This window comes from Lagenorhynchus albirostris, chromosome 19, assembly GCF_949774975.1.
Source record: "Lagenorhynchus albirostris chromosome 19, mLagAlb1.1, whole genome shotgun sequence".
NCBI lineage: Eukaryota > Metazoa > Chordata > Mammalia > Artiodactyla > Delphinidae > Lagenorhynchus > Lagenorhynchus albirostris.
Genome location: NC_083113.1, coordinates 6,652,956 through 6,674,076, shown reverse-complemented (window position 1 = coordinate 6,674,076; position 21,121 = coordinate 6,652,956). Strand labels below are relative to the sequence as shown.

At 50.7% G+C, this 21,121-nt stretch overlaps 1 protein-coding gene across 3 annotated transcripts in view; it reads left to right on the top strand.

Moving 5' to 3' along the window:
- The first annotated feature begins 1,297 nt into the window (after window positions 1–1,297).
- PPP2R1A (protein phosphatase 2 scaffold subunit Aalpha) overlaps window positions 1,298–21,121 on the top strand; it is a 37,605-nt gene continuing 17,781 nt past the window's right edge. Inside the window, exons 1-3 of one of the 3 annotated variants that reach the window (XM_060131193.1) lie at window positions 1,298–1,485; window positions 13,050–13,140; window positions 16,085–16,185. In XM_060131193.1, coding sequence (XP_059987176.1) covers window positions 1,408–1,485; window positions 13,050–13,140; window positions 16,085–16,185 — 270 coding nt within the window. In that variant the 5' untranslated portion in view covers window positions 1,298–1,407. The remainder of the gene's footprint in view (window positions 1,486–13,049; window positions 13,141–16,084; window positions 16,186–21,121) is intronic. The other 2 variants (XM_060131194.1, XM_060131195.1) reach the window with 2 other exon arrangements.

Genomic DNA, 21,121 nt, shown 5'->3' with positions numbered 1-21,121 from the left:
TCCAATGCAGAGACTATCTCTGCAAGGCACACTTGGGACTTTTTTTGGGGGGGGGGAGCTTTACTGAGGTATAACTGACAAATAAAATTCTAAGGTATTTAAAGTGCATCCTTAGCTAAGGAACGTGTAGTCTCAGTGGGCTAGCAGGGTTGGGTTGGGGGAAAGATCCTTGGAATAAGGAGGGCAAGGATTGAAATAGGCAACGTCTCCCCCCACCCCACCCCCTTTTATAGGGAGTAGTTTCCTAACTGGAGTGGGTAAGGGGTCTTTGGAAGAGATGCCTGGACCTGTCCTGGAGTCCTAGCTCAGCTGTGCCCTTGAAGTGACACGATAAGGGGGAAGGTGCATTCCAGGCCTCCCCATCCCCCAACTCTGTTAGCGTGGTTCTAAAATTGCGGGTGAGGGCCTGTGTTGAGTGAGGCAAGGAACAGAGATTCGTCAGCCCCAACGCTGCTCTCACGCTGTGGGAGGCGACAGACTCCAGTGTATGGTCATAGCCCCAGCCAAGGGAAAGGAATTTTGAGAGAGCGAGCGAGCGAGATTATGTGGCTCTGGGGCTTGAGGACCAAGCCTAAAGAGAGGAAGGGAAAGGGAGATATTTACGTAGAGATCGTACAATTTACTAGGAACTGCTCTCCAAATAGAACGTACGGTTTGGGCAAAGACTTGTTGGCATGAAAAAGCATGATATGCTCAGGTAGCTCATTTTCCAGAACCGCTGAAGAGTAAAAAGGGGAGGTGGGAGACGTGCGTTCGGTAAGCAGATCCACATACCAACCTGAGGGGCGTGAGTTTTGTCCAGAGAGTAAGGCAAGTCGCCACCCTTCTCTGGGCCTCGGCATAATAAGGCAGAAATGAAAGACTCACTCCTCCTCCCGCACGAAGGCTCTGGGAGTCCGCCTGCCAACCGGAGGGGGCCGCTGCCTCCCAAGCCGAAACCTGCAGACTGTACTGGTTCCCCCCCGACCATGACGTCAAGCACTCCTAGCGACGCACTAGCAGAAGCTTTCTCCGGGACTCGGAGAACGGGCTTCGCCACCTCCCAATCCTGCCCCTCATTGGCTAGAAACAACTGCTCGTCTAGGCCGTTGTTAGCGGCGACGTAGGCGGGCACAATCTTTGTCGCTAAGATACTACGTACTTCCGTTTCCTCCTCCCCCTCTTCGAGGCTCTGGCAAACTTAATGTCCCTTCGGCCAATGGCAAATAGGCGGTAGGCGGGACTTCATTTGTTCGGACCAAAGAAACGCAGGCTTGGCCCGGTCATTGGGCAATAACTGTGGGGCAGCCCCTGTAAAGTGGCTCGGGCGTCCCCACGCCCTCTTTTCCTCCTCACAGCCCAGCCCCTGCCTAGCCCCGTTTTAGTAAGGCGCTGGCCGCAGTCTGACAGGAACAGGACGGGGCCAAGATGGCGGCGGCCGACGGCGACGACTCGCTCTACCCCATCGCGGTGCTCATAGACGAGCTCCGCAACGAGGATGTTCAGGTCCGGAGGCAACGAGGGACTTGGGGAAGACGAGAAGGGGGACCTGGGAGCACGGGCGTCCCTCGCGGAGAGGGTTCAGTGTTCGCCGAGAGTGGCGGAAGGGGGCGGCGGCCAATCAGCGTTCCACTCTCATCTCTCTCGGTCCCCGGACTCAGTGAGACGGCGCCCGGGATTGGGTGTCGGCCCAGCGGCGCGCGGGGGCGAGGGCAAGCTTGGAGGGTCCCGGGCCTTGGGGGCCGCGGCCCAGCAGGGGCTTGGACGACTGGGTCGGGGAGAGGCGAGGGGAGGGCTCGGTGATTGGCGGCGGCCCTTGAATGGCCCCTTGGGGATGGGGTGGGCGCGTGACTTGCTCCGAGTTGGGGAGGGGCCGCCTGGTTGATGGGGACCCGGGTAGGTTTTCTCCCTGTTGGGGCTCAGCGCTGTGGGGTGTACCCTCCAAATGGGGACTGAGATGTGAAAGCTGACTTTCTAATTCCTGCTCTCCCACCCGCCTCCACTTGTGGTGTAGACCCCCGAAGGGGAGAGGGAGGCGGAAGCCCATTCCTAAGGGAGCAACTAGCTGAATTCAGCAGCAAATTACGAGGTGGAAAGTCGCCCCCCTTCTGGGAGCCTCCCATTGCGTGGGGGGTGGGCAGTGTACTAAACGGGCTAACATTTCTGGGGAGGGGGGAGGGGGCTCAGGGCCCTGAGGCCAGCCGGCGAGGGATTGAGAAGAGGTAGGGTTGTAGGGTTTGCCCATCCCAGCCCCGCCTCTCACCCGCCGAGTGACCTTGTGCCGATTACCTCACGGATCTGGGCCTCTGTTTTCCGTAAACTGGTCTAATAATAGTCCCGGTCTCATTGGGTGGTTGTGAGGGACTGAACGAGTTAATAATACGAGTCACGTAGAATGGCGCCTGGTCTGTTGTAAGGGTCCAATAAATGCTAGCTGTAGTTATGGGGAGTGGTGACTGAAGAGTTCGCATCTGGGCCTCAATTTCCCCGTTTATAAAATTGAGCGGGTTGCACTGGCCCAGCCCCCAGCCTCTGAGGTCCCGGCGCTGTGACGCTAGTTCAGTAGTCAGACAGGCAGAGGGTGAGCTCCTGGCTCTTCCACTTCTTGCTGATTGACATGGGCAAGTTAATCTCTCCAAGCCTCGGTTTCTTCTTCTCTCAAATAGAGGTGATTGTCTAACTCGTAGGGCTGTTGTAGGAATTCATTGGTTCAATAGACATTTGCCACATATCAGCTGTGGTGCTGAGGGTGTGATCGATGGTGATGCCAGTTGTTATACAAGAGACAGATGTGAATCGGAACCGAATACATTGTTCACACGTGTGAGACGTTGGTGGACAGGAAACAGCAGGATGTTGTGATACTGAGTCTGTAAAAATTATTGGGCCTCTGCTCTGTGTTGGGCACTGTTCTAGGCACAGGTATACAACAGGGAAAAAGTCAGACAAAATCTGGCCTTGTGGAGCTTACCTTGTAGTGAGGGGTAAAAGACAATAAACAAGACAATAAGGAAAATACGTATTATGTTAGATGGGGATGAGTACTATGGAAAAAATAAAGGAAGCGGGTGGAGGATGCGGATTCAGAGTGGTCATTGGAGGCCTTGCTGAGAAGGTGGTGTCTGAGCAAAGATCTGAAGGGGGCAGGGGAAGGCGCCTTGAGGCTTTCTGGGCAGAGTACCCAGCAAGCACAGAGTGGGGTGGGGAAGATTCATTTTAAGACGGTCAGTCAGGGAAAACCCCTCCGAGGATGCAGAGTTTAAGACCAGAAGAAGGAGTCACCTCCCAAAAGAAGATGGGGAAGAGCCTTCCAGGAAGAGAGAGGAGACAAATAATGGCACTAGCTCTCAATCCAGGGTGATTTTTGCCTACGAGGGGACATTGGCAACATCTGGAGACATTTTTGCTTGTCACAACTGGGGAAGTGCTACTGGCGTCTAGTGGATAGAGGTCAAGGTTCTGCTAAAAGTACAATGCATAGGACCGCCTCCACCCAAACTGTCCATCGTGATGAGATTGCGAGAAGCCCTCTATGGGAAAGTCCTGAGGTAAATGTAGTGGTTTAAAAGAACACAAATTTATTATCTTACAGTTCTGGAGGTCAGTAGTCTGACACAGGTCTCACTGGGCTAAAGTCACAGTGTTGTCAGGATTACAGCCCTTTCTGGAGGCTCTAGAGGAGAATCCGTGTCTTTACCATTTTCCAGGTTCTGGAGGCTGCCTGCATTTCTTGGCTTGTGGCCCCTTTGTCCATCTCTAAAGCCAGCAGCGTTGCGTCTCTGTGACCGTTCTACTGTAGTCACATCTCCTTCTGACCAGCCGGGAGAGGGTCTCTGATTTTAAGGATCCATGTGATGAGACTGGGCCCACCTGAGTAATCCAGGATTCTCTCCCCATCTCAGGGTCCTTAACCTTGATCACACCTGCCAAGTCCCTGTTGCCATGTAAAGTGACATACAGCTTCTAGGGCTCAAGATATGGACATCTTTGGGAGGCCATTATTCTGCATACCGTAGTCGCTGGGTTGCAAGGTAGAGATTGAGAGGGAGAAGTGGTAGGAGCCTGAGGATGGTGGTGAAGTGCCCTTTTTTTTTTTTAACATTTTCAAGTAATTTAATTTTTCTTTTTGTTACTTTTATTGCACTGAAGGCTGAAAGGGAATTATTTATTCAGGAAATACGTAAGGAGTGCCAGGTGCGTGCTGGCTCCCTGAGATGGGAGGTGCTCAGTGAGCTCAGAGAATGAGGCCAGCGTGGTAGCTGCAGCACAGTGACTGGCAAAGTGGTGGCAGGCGGGGCCTAATCCCGGGCTAGGTCAGGTGAGGCCTGTGGGCCAGTAGGGCAAAGGCTCTGGTGAGGTGGGGGAGCCAGTTCAAGGCTTTGCCTAGAGAAATGACATGTTCTCACTTCTGACTGCCCAGTAGGGGCTGGGCAGGAGCAGATAGACTTACCAGGATGCCATTGCAGAGCAGCCAGGACCAGCGCTGGCAGGCAGGTAGGGGGAAGTGGTGAGATTGGGGATATCTTGAAAAGGAGGGTTGTTGAGATTTGCTGATGGATTGGATGCACCGTGGGGAGTGATGTGGAAGGAGAAGTCAAGGATGACTGAGATTTGAATCCCAGCTCTACCAGTTTGCTCCCTTTGTGCCCTGCACCAGTGCCTTCCCCTTTTTGGGGTCCAGATTCCTCATCTGTAAGGAATAATGATGAGGAAGCAGCATCTACCTGGTTGAGAAGTTGCAGTGGAATTGGCATGTTAAGTGGCTGCCTCAGAGAAGGCGTTCAGTAAGTGATGACCTTGTTCAGTTATCGTGGTAGCTTGTGGTTTTATACTTGGGAAAGTGAGCTGCAAAGAGATCACCTCCCCAGCCAGTAAGAGGCGGTGGCTGGATTGCATTATCTCAGGGGTGTTTGGGGCACCATGTTTCTTAAAATGTGGTCCACTGGTTGAGAGGCCAGGTTTCTATGTTATTAATACTGTCTCTGCCTCAGTTTTCTCATCTATAAAAGGGAATAGGGAATTCCCTGTCGGTCCAGTGGTTGGGACTTGGCACTTTCACTGCTGTGGGCCCAGGGTTCAGTCCCTATTTGGGGAACCAGGATCCTTCAAGCTGCGCAGCTTGGCAAAAAAAAAAGGAAAAGGAAAAAAATGGGAATAACTTTTAATTTAGCAGTTCAGAGGGGTGTTGCGAGGATTAAATAGGTTAGTACGTGGAAAATGCTTAGAACAGTGCTTGATGTATTTTAAGTTTTCATTAAATGTCTGCCGGTGGTGGTGGTGAAATAACAAGGGCCTCAATTGTCCGAGGTGAGGTGCTACAGGCATTTTAAAAGCTATTCTTCTAATGGTTACTCTAGAGCAGCAGTTCTTACCAGGGGACAGATGTCTGGGGATATATTTGGTTGTCACGACTGGTGGGGGGAGTGCTGCAGGCAGCTAGTGGGGGAGAGACCAGGGATGCTGCCCGACATCCCGCGCTGCCCAGGCCCTTCCCCACCGCAGAGGATGGCCCAGGGGTCAGTGGTGCCAAGGTTGAGAAACCCTGCTGTATGCCAGCCTGCTAAGTGTTTTGTGTGCATTCGTTGAGTCTTCACAAAACACATCTGAGATAGGTGCTAGTTTTCTTTCCAGTAAATGTTTTTTGATTGTCAAATTTCAAACAACAGAGAAAATAGTACCAAATCCAGATTCAGCAGTTTTTTAAAAGTTTTACCACATTTTTTCACCTGTCCCTCATCCTTCTCCCCTCCCCCCTTTTTTTTTTTACTGAGTATTTTAAAAATAAATCCCAGGCCCCAGATATTTTCTCCTACGTATTTCATTATGCACCTATAAAGCAACAGACATTTAATAACCACAGTGCCGTTATCACAGCTAACAAAGTTTTTACAGTGATTCTTTGGTATCATCTAGTAGTCGGTTCATAATCAGATTTCTCTGATTGTTCCAGAAATGTTCTTTTACGGTTAGCTTGTTTAAATTAAATCAGATTCTGAATGTGACTATGAATCTTCAGTCTGAAATTCTTCCCTTTTTTTTTTTTTAAAGGGCTTCAAATGCTTGGCTTATTTATGTATTTTTGGCTGTGTTGGGTCTTCATTTCTGTGCGAGGGCTTTCTCTAGTTGTGGCAAGCGGGGGCCACTCTTCATCGCGGTGCACGGGCCTCTCACTATCGCAGCCTCTCTTGTTGCGGACCACAGGCTCCAGATGCGCAGGCTCAGTAATTGTGGCTCACGGGCCCAGTTGCTCCGCGGCATGTGGGATCTTCCCAGACCAGGGCTCGAACGTGTGTCCCCTGCATTAGCAGGCAGATTCTCAACCACTGCACCACCAGGGAAGCCCTCTTCCCATTTTTTACATAAGGCTACTCAGTCATTGTCACACCACCCAGTAAATACCGAAACTAGGACTTAGCCAAGGACACTGGATTTCAGGGCAGCACTCTTCACCACCGAGCTGGGCCCCTGTGGGCACAGCGTGTAGGCCCAGAGGAGACACAGAGGAGGCAGTGCCATGGGTGGACGCATTCCAGGGTTTCAGATCCTGGACTGGCCACTTTACAAGTTACTCAACTCTTCTGGGCCTTGATTTTCTTGTTAAATGAGGAAAAGGGTGGAAGACACACCTGGCAGGGCTGTTGTGAGGATTAAGTGAGATAAAATGTAAGGACAGCAGGTATTCACCATGGTCAAAGACATCGTGGCAGCATGCCCGTGTCCTCATCTTAGAAATATGACAGCACAGGCTCCGACTTCTTTTCAAGGAGTACATGGGGATTTGAAGCAGAACTTAGGAATAAGGCTGCCCTCTGAGAGTTTAAAAAGAAGTTGGTATAGGGTGATGGTGAAGAACATGGGTTCAAGTTTCAGGCTCTGCCATGCCTTCACTGGGGGACCTGCATTTTTAAAAACTTGAAAAATATTTATATTTTTGCTTTTTGATGTGCCCAGCCCAGTACTAGGTTCAGGAATCACCAGTTGGTAGTAGTCGTGTCCCTTCTTCATCCCAGAGGCAAGTCACCTTCCAAAAGGGGGAACAGGCACATCCATAAATAATTATAACACCAGGCAAACTGCTAGGGAAGTATTTGTTTGTGCTGCAGTTTCCAAGGAGGTGGTGAGATTACTTTTTCTGTTTCAATTTACCTTTTTCTTTACCCTGCTCAAGAAATACAAATATGTGAGAAATAACGATGAGAATAATGGTTAACACTTGGGTGCTTGCTACGTGCCGGGCTCTGTCTCTGTGTCTTCCCTATTTGATTGTCCCAGCAATCCTGTGAGGCAGGCATTGTTGTAATAACCATCTTACAGTGAGGAAACTCAAGCTTTGAGGTGCCTGGGATTTATCTGGAGACCCTTAGCTGATTGGTGAAGCCAGAGTACTGGCTCCTTCGTTACTTTAAAAAAGAAAAAAAAAGCTCCAGAAAAAGAGATTGTGGGGCCCATTTCACTCTTGGGTGATGCAGAACTTTTCACACCCATCCACCCACACATACCCACACACATTATGTTCATTTAAAAACATGATTCTTCATGGAATGAGGTGGAAGGATGTTCAGGACTTTTTTTTTTTTTTTTTTTTTTGGCTCTGTTGGGTCTTCATTGCTGTGTGCAGCCTTTCTCTAGTTGTGGCCAGTGGGGGCTACTCTTTGTTGTGGTGCATGAGCTTCTTATTGCGGTGGCTTCTCGTTGCAGAGCACGGGCTCTAGGCGCATGGGCTCTAGAGCGCAGGCTCAGTAGTTGTGGCACACAGGCTTAGTTACTCTGCAGCATGTGGGATCTTCCTGGACCAGGGATCGAACCCGTGTCCTTTGCATTGGCAGGCGGATTCTTAACCATTGTGCCACCAGGGAAGTCCCGATGTTTAGGACTTGATAGGAGGTGAAGAGGCACTTGTGTGGCCCACTGAGCATTTTCCTGGGCTTAGGGTCACTGTTAAAGCACCCGTGTTGCAGACCCCTCCACACTGCTCATTATCAGCCACCAGCTCTACCAAACAGTAACAGTTCGGAGCATATTCCTCCAGATTCTTTTGGACTCTTAACTCTTTGCCAGGCGCTCTCCTGGGATTTTGGGGCACAGAGTACAGAAGACAGAGTCCCTGCCCTTGTGAAGCCCACATTCTAGTGGGGAAGGATAAACAGTGAACAAAGAAGAACAGTTGACCCTTGAACAACACGGATTTGAACTGTGCAGGTCCACTTATGTGGGTTGTTTTCAGTAGTAAATACTACAGTGATACATGATCTACACTTGGTTGAATCCACAGATGGGAGACTTCAGATACGGAGGGACCACTGTAAGTTATACTCAGGTTTTCAGCTGCGGAGAGGGTGGGCACCCCTAACCCTCATGTTCAAGGATCAGCTGCATATGTCGGAAGTGATGAGTTAAGATGTATAGAGAGTGACGGGGGCGTGCTGGTTTACCCAGGGTAGTCATTGGTGAGGATTAAGCAGGGGCATGAATGCAGTGAGAGGGCCCTGGGCTGTCTGTGGGGAAGGGTGTCTCAGGCTGAGGAAGCAGCAAGTCAGCAAGTGTGAAGACCTGGGCTAACAATACGTTTGCATTTTAGTTACTGTCAAGGGAACCACTGTGACAGGAACCCAGGGAGCAAGAGGAGGGCGTGGGAAGTGAGAGTGGATCCGTGGACAGGGACCACGTCATGTTGGGCCTTGTAGTCCATAGGAGGGCCTTCGGGCTTTACTCGGCTTGTGGAGGGAATATGTACTACCTGTGGGCTCATACTGTACGTGGTCATGTCAGGGAAGCTCCATGGCTTGAACGTGACGTGGGTTTTAAAAAGTGAGTAGTGTTTCTATGTGGATGTAGTGGTGGGAAGGGAGATTTTATTTATTATGTCTCATGTACTAGCCTGAGGACTGCTGGGGATGCAGGCATCCCCAGCCCATGGTGATAAGCTTGGCCATGGAACCATAGATGACCAGTGTGGTAGGTCTTGGTGGGGACATGCTTGGGGACAGTGCACAGTGAACTCTTATGGCTACAACTGGATGAAGGGACAGTGAAGGTTTCTTATTGATTTTAATAGCTGCTCTCTCAGGAACGTTCCAGAGAACTCAACCAACAGTCATTTAAATAAGGGTTCACTTTTGCCTCATATAACAAGTTCAGCAGCTCAAGGATATCACAGAATTGGGTTAGAGCATGCAGTTCTTTTGACCTGCTTCGTGTGGTCACGAGATTGCTGCATCAGCTGCTGTCTTACGTCCTCGTGGAACCACACTGAAAGCAGGGGCCGACTGGGGCAAGGAGCCGGTTCTTGTCCTCCTCCCTTTTGTCAAAGAGGAAAATCTTTCCTGGAAGCTCCTTGGCCAATTTGTCCTTATGTCTTTGTGTCCAGAACTAGGTCATTGACTGGGTTAGTTGGGATTAAGGTTGGCTGTAAATGACAGGAAAATTCTATAAATATGTGAGACTTAAATGAGCTTGAAGTTTATTTCTGACTCACAGTCAAAAAGTCTGGTGGCAATCCAAGCTGGTGTGTCACTCTAGGTGTTAGGGTCCCAGGCTCTTACACCTTGTTCTCTGTTTGGTCTCCATCCTGCCCTCCCCATTCTCAGGTTATCTCAAGACCCCAAGATGGCTGCTGAAGCCCCAGCCATCATAGCCCCATTCTAAACAGGAAGGAAGGATGAAGGATATGACCCCGTCTCCCCATAAGGACACTTCTAGAAGTCACACACACCATTCCCACTGGCCAGACATTAGTCTCATGGTCATATCCAAATGCACAGGTGATTCAGAAATATCTTTGCCGAGGGTTCATGTGCACAGGTGAAAACCAGAGGTTATGAGTGGCAGTATAGCCCAGTGCAGGAGCTCTTAACATGGGGCCCATCTGGCATTCAGGTCCAAGAATTTGGATGAGAAAAATAACATCTTTATTTTCACCAGTCCCTAACTCAAATTTAACTTCTATTATGAATTACATTTATACGTACTAGTATATTATAGCGTATTAGAAATAGTGTTAGCAAAACCTATGACTCTGTCACCAGTGGTAATCATGACTCTTCAGAGCTCATTTCAGCTGTTGCAGATACTTCTAGTGCTGTTTATGCTCACCTCTGTTTCAAAATTGTGATCATTTAAAAACCTGCTAAGGGGTTCATAGTGCACCCCCCAACTGAAAAACACCAGAAAACAGAAATACGAATTGATAGTATTGGCTCAGAGCCAAGTGGCTGGGGTTCAAATCTTGCCACCTGAGAGCTGTGTGAGGTTTTGTTTTCTCTGCCCCAAAATGGGTGATCCTGTGTTTACCTCACAGTTGTGAGGATCAAATGAGTGAAAACATTGGCACCTAGAACACTGCCTGGCACATAGTGAGTACCAAGGAAATGTTTGTAATTATTACTCTGTCACTGTGAGAGAAGGGAAACGAGACGTCGGTGGACAGCTAGCCAGCTGCTGCATGTGTCCTTGATACGTGGACGAAAATCAGGGTGCCGTCAATCGAGCAAGGTTGCCATAGCTGCCATTACTCATCTTCCTCTGGTGCGAGGCTGTTCCCAGTATCATGTCACTTTGTACTCACAAAGTACAAAGGATAGGTATTATTACAGTCCCCCATTTCACAGATGAGAAAATTGAGACTCAAAAAGGTACAAAGAGTGGCCCAAGTTCCCACAGCTAATGTGAAAAGCAGCTTAGCCTTGAACCCAGATAGTGTATCTAAAGCCCGCCCTGTTGCTGCCTTTCTTGAGCGTTCACGGTGCCATTTATGCCGAAGAAACCAGCAGCTATTCTTAAAACCAAAAGCAGAATCTCCAGAGACGGCAGTGGAAGGAAGGGGGCTGTCCACCATGGAAGAGTTGGCCTGATTCTCCTGGGCCGGTTCCCTGGGCATCGTTCCTAAATGACAGTGTGATGTTGAGATTAATAAGAGTCAGGGCGTCTGGCTTCTGGACACGGCTCTGCACCCTTCCACCAAGTGACAGCTTCTCTGCACATCAGCGTGCTTACCTTTAAAAGGGAGGATTCTAGTAACAATACCCACCTCAGAGCACAGTTCTAAGGAGTGAATGTATTAATTATCCACGCCAAGCACATAGTAAGCAATCAGTAAATGCTAGCGGCTATTGTTACTGTCATTATGATTATCCCCTGCCAGCATCCTGTGTCCTGGACCACGTGTGCTTTTCCATGTAGCCCAGCTGAGAGAAGAACACAGAGATTCAACTTGGAGGTGACAGAGAAACAGGCAACTAAGTCAATACTTACTCTGATATATTCTTGAGGACAATTTCAAACGTACAGAACATCGAAGGACTAGTACAAGGGCCAGAAAACTACAGCGTGTGGGCCAGATTCTGCCCCGCAGCCTTGCAGGTGTAGTTTTATTGGAATGCAGTCATGCCCACTTGCTTACATATTGTCTGGGTCTTTGGCTGTTTTTGTGCTACAGAGACACAGTTGAGTGGTTGAGATAGAGACCGAGTGGCCTGCAAAGCTGAAAATACTTCCTGGCAATTTACAGAAAGTCTGCCCACCTCTAGACCGGTACAGTGAGCACCGGTGTGCTTACCACTCAGATTCAGTGAGTGTTCGTGTTCACCATCTTGAGTCGTTTATCTGTTTCTGTAGGTCTGTCTTTATATACATTTAATTTTGGGCTAAAAATAAGATGCAGGCCTTGTAGTACTTAATCTGAAGATCCTTTTACTGCCAGGATGGTGAGTGCTTGGACTACCTCAAGCCCAGGTGGTCCAAAAACCCAGTGACGTGGTATGAAAAGTGCGGTGTGTGTGTTTTTCTGAGGTGAGGCCACCATAGCATTTCTTGAGGTTCTCATCATTGTGATTCCCAAAGAGAGTCTTAAACCCCTTAAAGCAGAGGGGATGCAGGACGCCAGTCACTTGCAGACCTGTTCGCAGCTGCGTGGGGCCTGGGAAAGAATAGGCTGCGGGAGCCCTTGCTGCTCTCCTTGACCTGGTCCCTCCTCATTCTTTCCTTCCTTCCGGGAGGAGGATTCCCGCTTGACCTGGCCTGGCGCGGCTTACTCACCCTTGAGGGCGTCGCCTTCCACTCACACACATGAGCTCACTGCCTTCCGGCTGCAGCCGAGCAGCCCTGTTGTCAGGATGGAGACACAGGAAGAGAGGTTTCCCAGTCAGATGGCAGCAGCTAGGGCTGGGTCTCAGTGCTCGCTCAGGCAGCTTTCTGCGCCTCCATGGTGGTGGAGAGGTGGCTAGTCATGCCCCCGGGGATGAGAGGATCAAATGCGGTCCTAACACCAACAGGCTGAGCCTGGGACCCGCTGTGTGTCAGCGGAGTGTGTGAGATTCCGAGGGTCACCACAGCAAAGCATCACATCTTTGGTAGCTTCAAACAGCCACGAGTGTTCTCTCTCAGTTCTGGAAGCCAGAAGTCTGAGATCAAGGTGTCAGTAGCGTTGGTTCCTTCGAGAGGCTGTGAGAAGACCTGTCACCCCGAGCTTCTGGTGGCTGCCCGCCATTATAGTATTGTTTGTTCTGTTATCACTGTTAGCCAACAGTCCTGGTTACAATCCCGCTCTACACCATCTGAGCTGTGTGACCCTTGCAAGGGACTTTCATTCCCTGAGCCCGTTTCCTCTTCTCTGGGGCAGGGCTTGTAACCCTCTGCTTGTCGTGAGAGTTAAATGAGACAGTGCAAGTGAGTGCTTGGGCTGGGACTGGGCCCAGAGTAAGCTGGGAACGTGGCTACCGCTGTTAGAATCCAAGGCTCAGTGTGTTAGCCTTGCTGAGCGCAGGAGGGGGCAAAAGCAGGAGGGTGGGGACGGTGGGGAGGCGGGTGCAGTGTCGGACAGGGTGGTCCTCGAAAGTGCCACGAGGGGTGTTGGCTCAGTGAGACCCACCGGGTGCTTTTGCTGAGGCTGCTGCTGCCATTGTAATTTAATGACCCAGGGTCACAGAGTGACTTGGTAGACTTGCCAAGTTATTACTCAGCACCCCACACATGCTTAGCAAGGCTTCCAGGGGCTGACTGGGTCCAGAGGTGTCAGACTCCCTTAAGTCTGGACTTGCTAACATTCTCCCTTCCTTTTCTCGTTCTGTCATTAGCTTCGCCTCAACAGCATCAAGAAGCTGTCCACCATCGCCTTGGCCCTCGGGGTTGAAAGGACCCGCAGTGAGCTTCTGCCCTTCCTTACAGGTACGGGTCCTCCTGGGGCCCAGGTCAATTGGGGGCTCCCGGGGGTGGTTCCTGCCAGGTAAGAGAAGCCCCTCTGGATTTAACAAGCTGTTTGTAAGTGCCGTGTGCCGGGTGCTGGGGCTGGGGCAGGGACTGGTGAAAAGCGCTCTGGAGGCAGATAGAGCCAGGTTTGAATCGAAGCTCCAGTGACTTTAGGCGAGTTACCTCACTGTTCCATAGAGTTCTTATGTGTAAAATGGGCATAGTCGACATGTGATGTAGCATGTTGTGAACATTAAATAATAACAATAACAGCCTACAGTTACTATATATATACCTAATGTGCCAGGTGGTGTTCTAAACCCTTGCTTGTGAGGATTGAGTTCGTTCACATAGAGCTGTGCTCAGTAAATGTACACCACCATTGTTGTCCGAGTTAATCTCACAGTAACTCCTTAAGGTAGGTAAGACTGCTGCCCCCATTTCATAGATGAGGAAACCGAGGCATGGAGAGATGAGGTAACTTATTTGGTCCTACAGTTAGGAGGTGCTCCAGAGGGGATATTTATCAAGTCACGCTGGCTCCAAACTCGACAGTGTTGGTTAATGACTCATAGCACAGACTTGGGTCCCAACTACCTGGGCTCAAATCCTAGCTCTACCACTTTCTAGCTGTGTGACCTTGGGCGAGATACTTCATATCTGCCCGCCTCCGATCCTTCATGTGTGAGAAGGGCATTAATAGTTCAACCTAATATGAAGATGAAATAAGATCCCACGTGAAGTGCTCAGCATGTGGTAAGTGCTGCTGAGGTGTTAGCGATTAGACCGTTCCTGTGCTCTCCTGTCTGTGAAGATGTACTTAAAGCGCTTGACACAATATCTAATACAGACTGGATCACCAGTTAATGGTAAATCCTCTGTTCCCATCATTCTTATTATGACTTCGTAGTTCATACTAATTAAAATCGCCAGTAAAGGCTCAGAGTTAGCTGTGCTTTGTCCCTAGTGAAACTCTTTCATCTCTGATCCTCTCACTTGGGCCTAGTGATGGTGCTGGGAGGCGGGAGGGAGGCAGGGACTCTCACCCCCTCATCATTTCACACTGGGGGAGTTGAGGCTTGAGGGGATGTGCAGGGACTTGCCCACAGTCACAGCTGATGACTGAGGAGCTCAGGGGTATCTGCCTCTGAACACCACATGGGGAGGAGGCATCTGCACACGTGACATTGAGCAGATGACCTCAAACCAGTGGCTTCCACTGGTGAACTGTTGGAGAGACTTGAAGGCTTTAGAACGCTGAGACCCGGACGGCCTCGGGGGCAAGGGGTACAGGGAGTGTGGTATGGCAGTGTAAAGCAGTGGCTAAAATGTTGTAGAGAAAAGAGTTGGAAGGACCTGGGTTTGAAACCCAGCTGTGCCACCAACCTGCTGGGCACACCTGGCTAAGCCATTCCACCGCTCCCAACCTCAGCTCCCCTCTCTGCAGAGGGGGTAAAGCAGGCCCTAACTCACAGGATGGCTGGCGGATCCGGTGCTCCACGCAGCACGTGCTGCGGGCAGTTTCTTGGTGGAGGTGGCAGGGAGGCTGCCTGGAGGGAAGCCGGCAGGAGTGAAGGGCGGACGGGGCCAGGATTGAACGTGGCGCTTTGCATGGTGAGGGCTGCAGGGAGAGACGCAGGGGCAACGTTAACGTGGGGTTGACGGGTCTGGGCCAGAGAGGCTGGGAGGGCAGTTGTGTGGAGGTGGGAAGGGTGGAGATCTGAGGTGCTGGCAGCTCCCGTATGTTTAGCTTCCAGGGATGCAGCTTGGCCAAGGAGTCTGGACTGGAGGTAGAGTTGAGTATGAGTTGAGGATGTCCTTAAGGTCTCCAGGAAAGGAACAGAACAGGGAGGGTGATCTGAACTGTCCACAGTGGGAGCCGGCGAAACCGAGGCTGGGAGGGAGCCTGAGAGCAGGACACGCCAGAGCCACGCCGGCCAGAGTTCAGTAAAGCACTAACTCTCGTGCTGGGCCCAAGCTGAGCTCTTCACAGAAAGCAGTTATTTCCCTTCAGGCTCAGAACAACGCTGTTGTTGTGATTTGGGGGATGAGAAAAGAGTCTCAGGCCAAGTGAGTTGCCACACACCCAGCCAACAAGAGAGCAGGATTTGAACCTACCACAGGATGGGCATATGCCTCACGTACACTCAGGGAGCTGAGATGCCAGCCTAGATGCTAGGGATGCTAGCGTCTTCTGCCATAGTCATTCCCATCGCCTCAGCAAAGGGAGGATGGAGCTTGAGAAGGGCCTTTGGATTTAGGTGTTAGGACAGAGCAGTTCTCTTCGCGCACAATCGTCCCTTCTTTCAGCAAAGTTGAGCAGATTGAGTGCCCACTGTGCTCATCTCTGGCAGAAGCTGGGGCACAGAGGAGCCAGTCCTGGACTCGGGTGGTCATAGCCCGCAGTGAGGTCTGATAAGGGTGGCCTGGTTGGGCAGTGAGCCTAGAGAAGGGACCTGACCTGTCAGGGTGGCATCCTGGAAATCTTCCAGGAAGCGGTAGCTAAACCAAGTGTCGAAGGACAGAGCAGACTTTCTCAGGCTGAAGAGAACGAAGTTCCTGGCAGAGGAACAGTGCTGAGGGTAGAAGCAAAAAGAGCTCCCGTTTCCCAGGCTCTGTGCTCATACACGTGGTCGCGTTTGCTCCTCACTCTGGCCGTCGCTGCAGTGGAAGGATTGGCACCATTTTACAGGTGTGGAGACTGGGATGCAGCGAGGTGGTCTCGCTCCCCCAGTGTCCCGCACCTAGCCACGGGCACTCTGTCAGCTGCCCCCAGCCTCTGCCTTCATCTCTGCCCACCCAGGTGGAGGGTGGCTGCCAGTTTGAGGAAGCAGAGTGGAGCCTGCTTGTTCCCAGCTTGGGTTACTGAAGGGTGGGGTCATACTTGGGGTGGAACTGTAAGCCAGTCTGTCTTGTCCCACAGACACCATCTACGATGAGGATGAGGTCCTCTTGGCCCTGGCGGAACAGCTGGGCACCTTCACCACTCTGGTCGGAGGCCCTGAGTACGTGCACTGCCTGCTGGTGAGTCTGGAAGGTGGGGAAGGCCCCTGCCTGGCCCTGGCGGGGTCAGACCCATGGTCCTGGCAGCCAGGGCGGGGAGGGGAGAGTGCAGGAGAGGCTGGGGTCATTTTCTCGGAACAGCTGGGCCTTGGACATTCACTTTAATCCGGCAAGTCAGCAGTGACATTTAATACATCAGCACGAAAACGCGGGTGTCCTCCTTACCGTTGACTGGGCGTGCCTGGCCAGCACCAGGCCCCACCGGCACTCGACGCGTGAGGCTTTCAGTTTGGAGTTAGGCTGGGTTCTTCCACTGCTTGCTGTGTGACTTGTAAGTTACTTAACCTCGAGTCATTAAAACTTACCTTGAGAATCGACTCAAGAAGCCCTTAGCACAGTACTTGGCATGTAGTAAGTACTCACAGATCGTAGCTCCGTTGTCATTAATGCCATATGTTGTGAGGTCGTGTCCACCCTTTGGGGTAGAGACAGCCACCTGGAGCAACAAGAGGTTCAGTGTCGAAGGTCACACGGCTAGTGAGTGGCAGAGCTGGGATTCCAGGTGTGTCCGGTTGACTCTCCCCCAGGCCCCACCCACTTCCTGCCTGTGAGACCCTGTGCTAGGTGATGTCTGGGGACAGAGATGGTCAGATACTGATAGCAACTGCTGTTTGGGAGAAGAGAAGGGAGGAAGTGCTCCAGTCCTGTGACCTGGGTTGAAAGACCCTTGGAGGTTGCTCACTGTTCTTCAGAGCCGTGGAACAGCTCTGCCTCCTTTTTTTTCCTCCCAATAATTCTTTCATGGTTCCTGAAGACATGTTAGCATACTGTGGCATCTGCACTTGATGGTGTTTTACAGTTACTGTCAGCAGGCCTTGTTCCTTTTAGTGGTCTGTGAAATAATGTGCTGCTTATTGGGGTCTTGGATTTGAGCACATATGGTCATTTATTTTCTTCCAAACATGCATTAAGCATTAACTCTAAGAAACTGTGATAATTATCATTAGATTCTGGTATCCTGTCTCTCACCTGAGTGCACATGTATAATTGTATATGAACACACAGAAAATTGTATGTGAATGAGGTCATTTCATACATTTTATACAGAGCAGGACTGCTTAACACCAGGAACGTGATGAGGTCCCTGGACCTACCTGAAAGGGGTCCCTTGAACTCCATGGAACTATCTGCAGCCCCTAGTGTTTATCAGTCTTTCTGAGGAGAGAATTAATAGCTTTCAGCAGCTTCTCAGAGGATTCAGGAGCAGAGAACACTGTTGAGTACCCCACAGCTTCAGCCAGAGCCACAGGCCTGCAGACAAACGGCTGGAACCCGGCTTCCTTCCCCTGCCGAGTCAGGGTCTTCCACTGATCATTCCCAATGAGGGAAACCCCTGTCATCCCATGCTTCTCTTTGGGGAGCAGTCATGTGTGACCTTTGGGACTGGTATCCGTGAGGATCCTCTGGGCCAGGCAACACTGGGAACCCGCAGGCAAGTCAGGTCAGAATAGCTTCAGCTCACTCAGCACCTGCAGCGTGTGTTCTGAGTGCCTTATGTACAGTAATCCATTGTGTCCTGCAGCGACCCTGTGAGACTCGTGCTGGTGTCATTTCACAGATGAGGAAACCGAGGCACAAGCTGGGAAGAGGCAGAGCCAGGATTTGAACCCAGGCCCCCAACTCGTTGCCACTACCACTCTTCTGTACTGTCTTCAGAGGGCTCCTGGTTGCCCCACAGGCTGATCCGAGCTGGAATAAAGGGAAACCAGGGACCCTTAGAACCCAGAAGAGGCGGCTAATCTGGGTTAGATGGGATGGGGGAGCTGTCGAGGAGGAGCTCCTGGAGGAGGTGGATTTTGACAAGTTACAGGAAATGGCTCTTTTGCAACCTGTTCATTCCATGAACATGAGCAAGGACTTGTGGGCTCCGGGAACCCAGAGGTGTGTCAGACCCGATCCCGGCCCTCGTTCTCTGCGGTGTGAGTGAGATGGAATTTCACAGAGATCCGTGTAGGTATAGTGTGAGGATTATTTCTGTATCAGCAGCTCTTAACCCTTTTGGAATCATGGGTCCCTTAGATGAAAATGAAAACTCCAGACCCTCTCCTCAAACGAGTAGAGATGATTTTAGGAGGTTCACGCCTTTCCCCCTCCCCAGGTTTGAGAACCCCACCCTCCATTGCACAGAGGCCTCATGGCAATGGGTCTTTGTTATGCAAAAGCATCATTTGGGGTTTCCTCAATGTGCACCTTCCTGGGCCCTGCCCCCAGAGTCTGATTCTTTAGGTCTGTGCTGGGAGAGGCCTCCTGGGTGATCCAGCCGTGGGTGGTCTGGGAACCACAGTGTGAGAACCTCTCCCTGCAGTAACCCACTGGGGCAGAGATCCTTGGGTGATGTAACTACTGCTTAGCCTTGGTCCCCAGGCCTCTGTTATCGTGGCAGGTTACCATAAGTTTCACTTACAGTCACTTGCTAAGTGTTAATCAATTATTACTCAATATTTACTGAGGGGCTCTAAATGGAAGATTGAGTGCCTCCTGTGTGCCAGCCTGGGTAGTGGGAGAACAAGGAAATAAGAGGAACCCGGTCCCTGCAGTACTGTGACACCACGTCTGCAACCACACCTCTGTGAGCCAGTCCTGCACCCAGAACCCTACGAGAGCGTGTCCCTGTGACACAGGCCGCACACTGAGGGTCCCCAGGCAGGCATGGCATTACGTTTTCCTTGTGAATCATTGCCCCCTCCCTCCCTCCCTCCCGTGGCTGTGTTGGGTCCCCGCAACTGCACGGAGGCCCTCTTCAGCTGCGGAGAACGCGAGCCACTCTGCGCCGTGGTGCACAGGCCTCATTGTGGTGGCCTCTCCTGTTGCGGAACATGGGCTCTAGGCACGCGGCCTTCAGTAGTTGTGGCACGTGGGCTCAGTAGTTGTGGCTCACCGGCTCTAGAGCACAGGCTCAGTAGTTGTGGCGCATGGGCTTAGTTACTCCGCGGCATGTGGGATCTTCCCGGACCAGGGCTTGAACCCTTGTCCCCTGCATTGGCAGGCGGATTCTCAACCACTGCGCCACCAGGGAAGCCCCCATTGCCACCTTTTTTTTGTGTGTGTTATGCGGGCCTCTCACTGTTGCGGCCTCTCCCGATGCAGAGCACAGGCTCCGGATGCGCAGGCCCAGCGGCCATGGCTCACGGGCCCAGCTGCTCCGCGGCATGTGGGATCTTCCCGGACCGGGTCACGAACCTGCGTCCCCTGCATCGGCAGGCGGACTCTCAACCACTGCGCCACCAGCGAAGCCCCTATTGCCACCTTTTTAAAATGAGTTTTTAAAAATTCTGTTTTTGATTTTTTTTATCATGGTAAATTATAAATAATATTTACCATTTTAACCATTTTTAAGTGTACTCTTCCGTGATGTTAAGTACATTCACGTTGTGGTGCAGCCATCACTACCATTCATCTCCAGAACTTTCTCATCTTCCCCAAAGAAACTCTGTACTCATTAACCAGTGACCCCCAAGCTCCTTACCCCAGCCCCCAGCAACCATCATTCTACTTTCTGTCTCTGTGAATCTGACTACAGACATACCTCAGAGATATTGTAGGTTTGGTCCCAGGCTACCATAGTAAAGTGAATATTGCAATAAAACGAGTCACATGAATTTTTTTGTTTCCTAGTATATATAAAAGTTATGGTTACACTTTACTGTAGTCTATCAAATGTGCAATAGCATTCTGTCAAAAAAAGGTACATAGACCTTAGTTAATACTTTCTTGCTAAAAAATACTAACCATCATCTGAGCCTTCAGCGAGTTGTAGTCTTTTTGCAATAGTAACATCAAAGGTCACTGATCGCAGGTCACCATAACAAATACACTAATAATGAAAAAGTTTGAAATATTGAGAGAATTACCAGAATGTGACACAGACTTGAAGTGAGCAAATGCTGTTGGAAAAATGACATTGATAGAGTTGGTAGACGCCACAAACCTTCATTTTTTAAAACAGTGCAGTATTTGCAAAGTGCAGTAAAGTGAAGCGCAATAAAACAAGGTGTGCCTGTGCTCTGGACACCTCACGTAAAGGAGTCATTCAATATGGAGTCTTTTGCGACTGGCTAATTTCATTTAGCATAATGTCTTCAAGGTTTATCCATGTTGGAGCATGTGTTAAATGAGGTTTTTTTCACAGATAAAAACCTGCCCCTTTTGGCTGCTTTTGGGAAACCAGCTTTGCTTTTACCGGCCATGTTTCCCCGTGGTGACAGCTGACAGAGCTGGAAAGCAGCTGTACTCCCTAGACTGTATGCTCTCCAGTTTGCCCCAGTCTCTGCCTCGGTTGTCCGCACCTGTCACCTTTGCCCATTGCTTCAATTCTGTTTCCTGCATGGGCCCTGGAAGCATTTCCATTTATCATTTCTTTCTACTTTCTTTACCTGTCAGGGCAGGTTGGACTTCAGACCACAGACCTCCACATCTTTTTTGAACAGATTAGGGTAAATTGAGTCTCCCTTCATTAGGTCAGTAATTCCCGAGTTCCTGCCCTGTGCCAAGAGGTCTGCTGGGCTCGGGGGACACGGTGGTGAGCCAGTCAAATGTCCGTAAAGGAACGTGATCACTCCAGGCCTCACAGTAACAAACCAGTGAGAGTCGCGAGCCTCAAAGTCCCCCGTATTGTGAGATCCTGATGCAATTGCCTGTCAGCCCTTTGCAGGTTCTGGAGCCAGCTGGCCCGGTTTAGATCCTGGCTTGTGGCTGTTATGCTCGGGCAAGTTACTTAGCCTGTCTGTGCCTCAGTTTCCTCTTCATGGGACCTGCTTCGTAGGATTCAGTGAGTTAGAACCAGTGCCCCCCTAGAGTTGTGGCCCTGCTCAGAACATGTAGTAAATAGATGTTCCAGTCAACATCAGTGATGATTCCTGCACTTTGAGAAGCTGATGACAGTTGCGGCCCTCTCCTC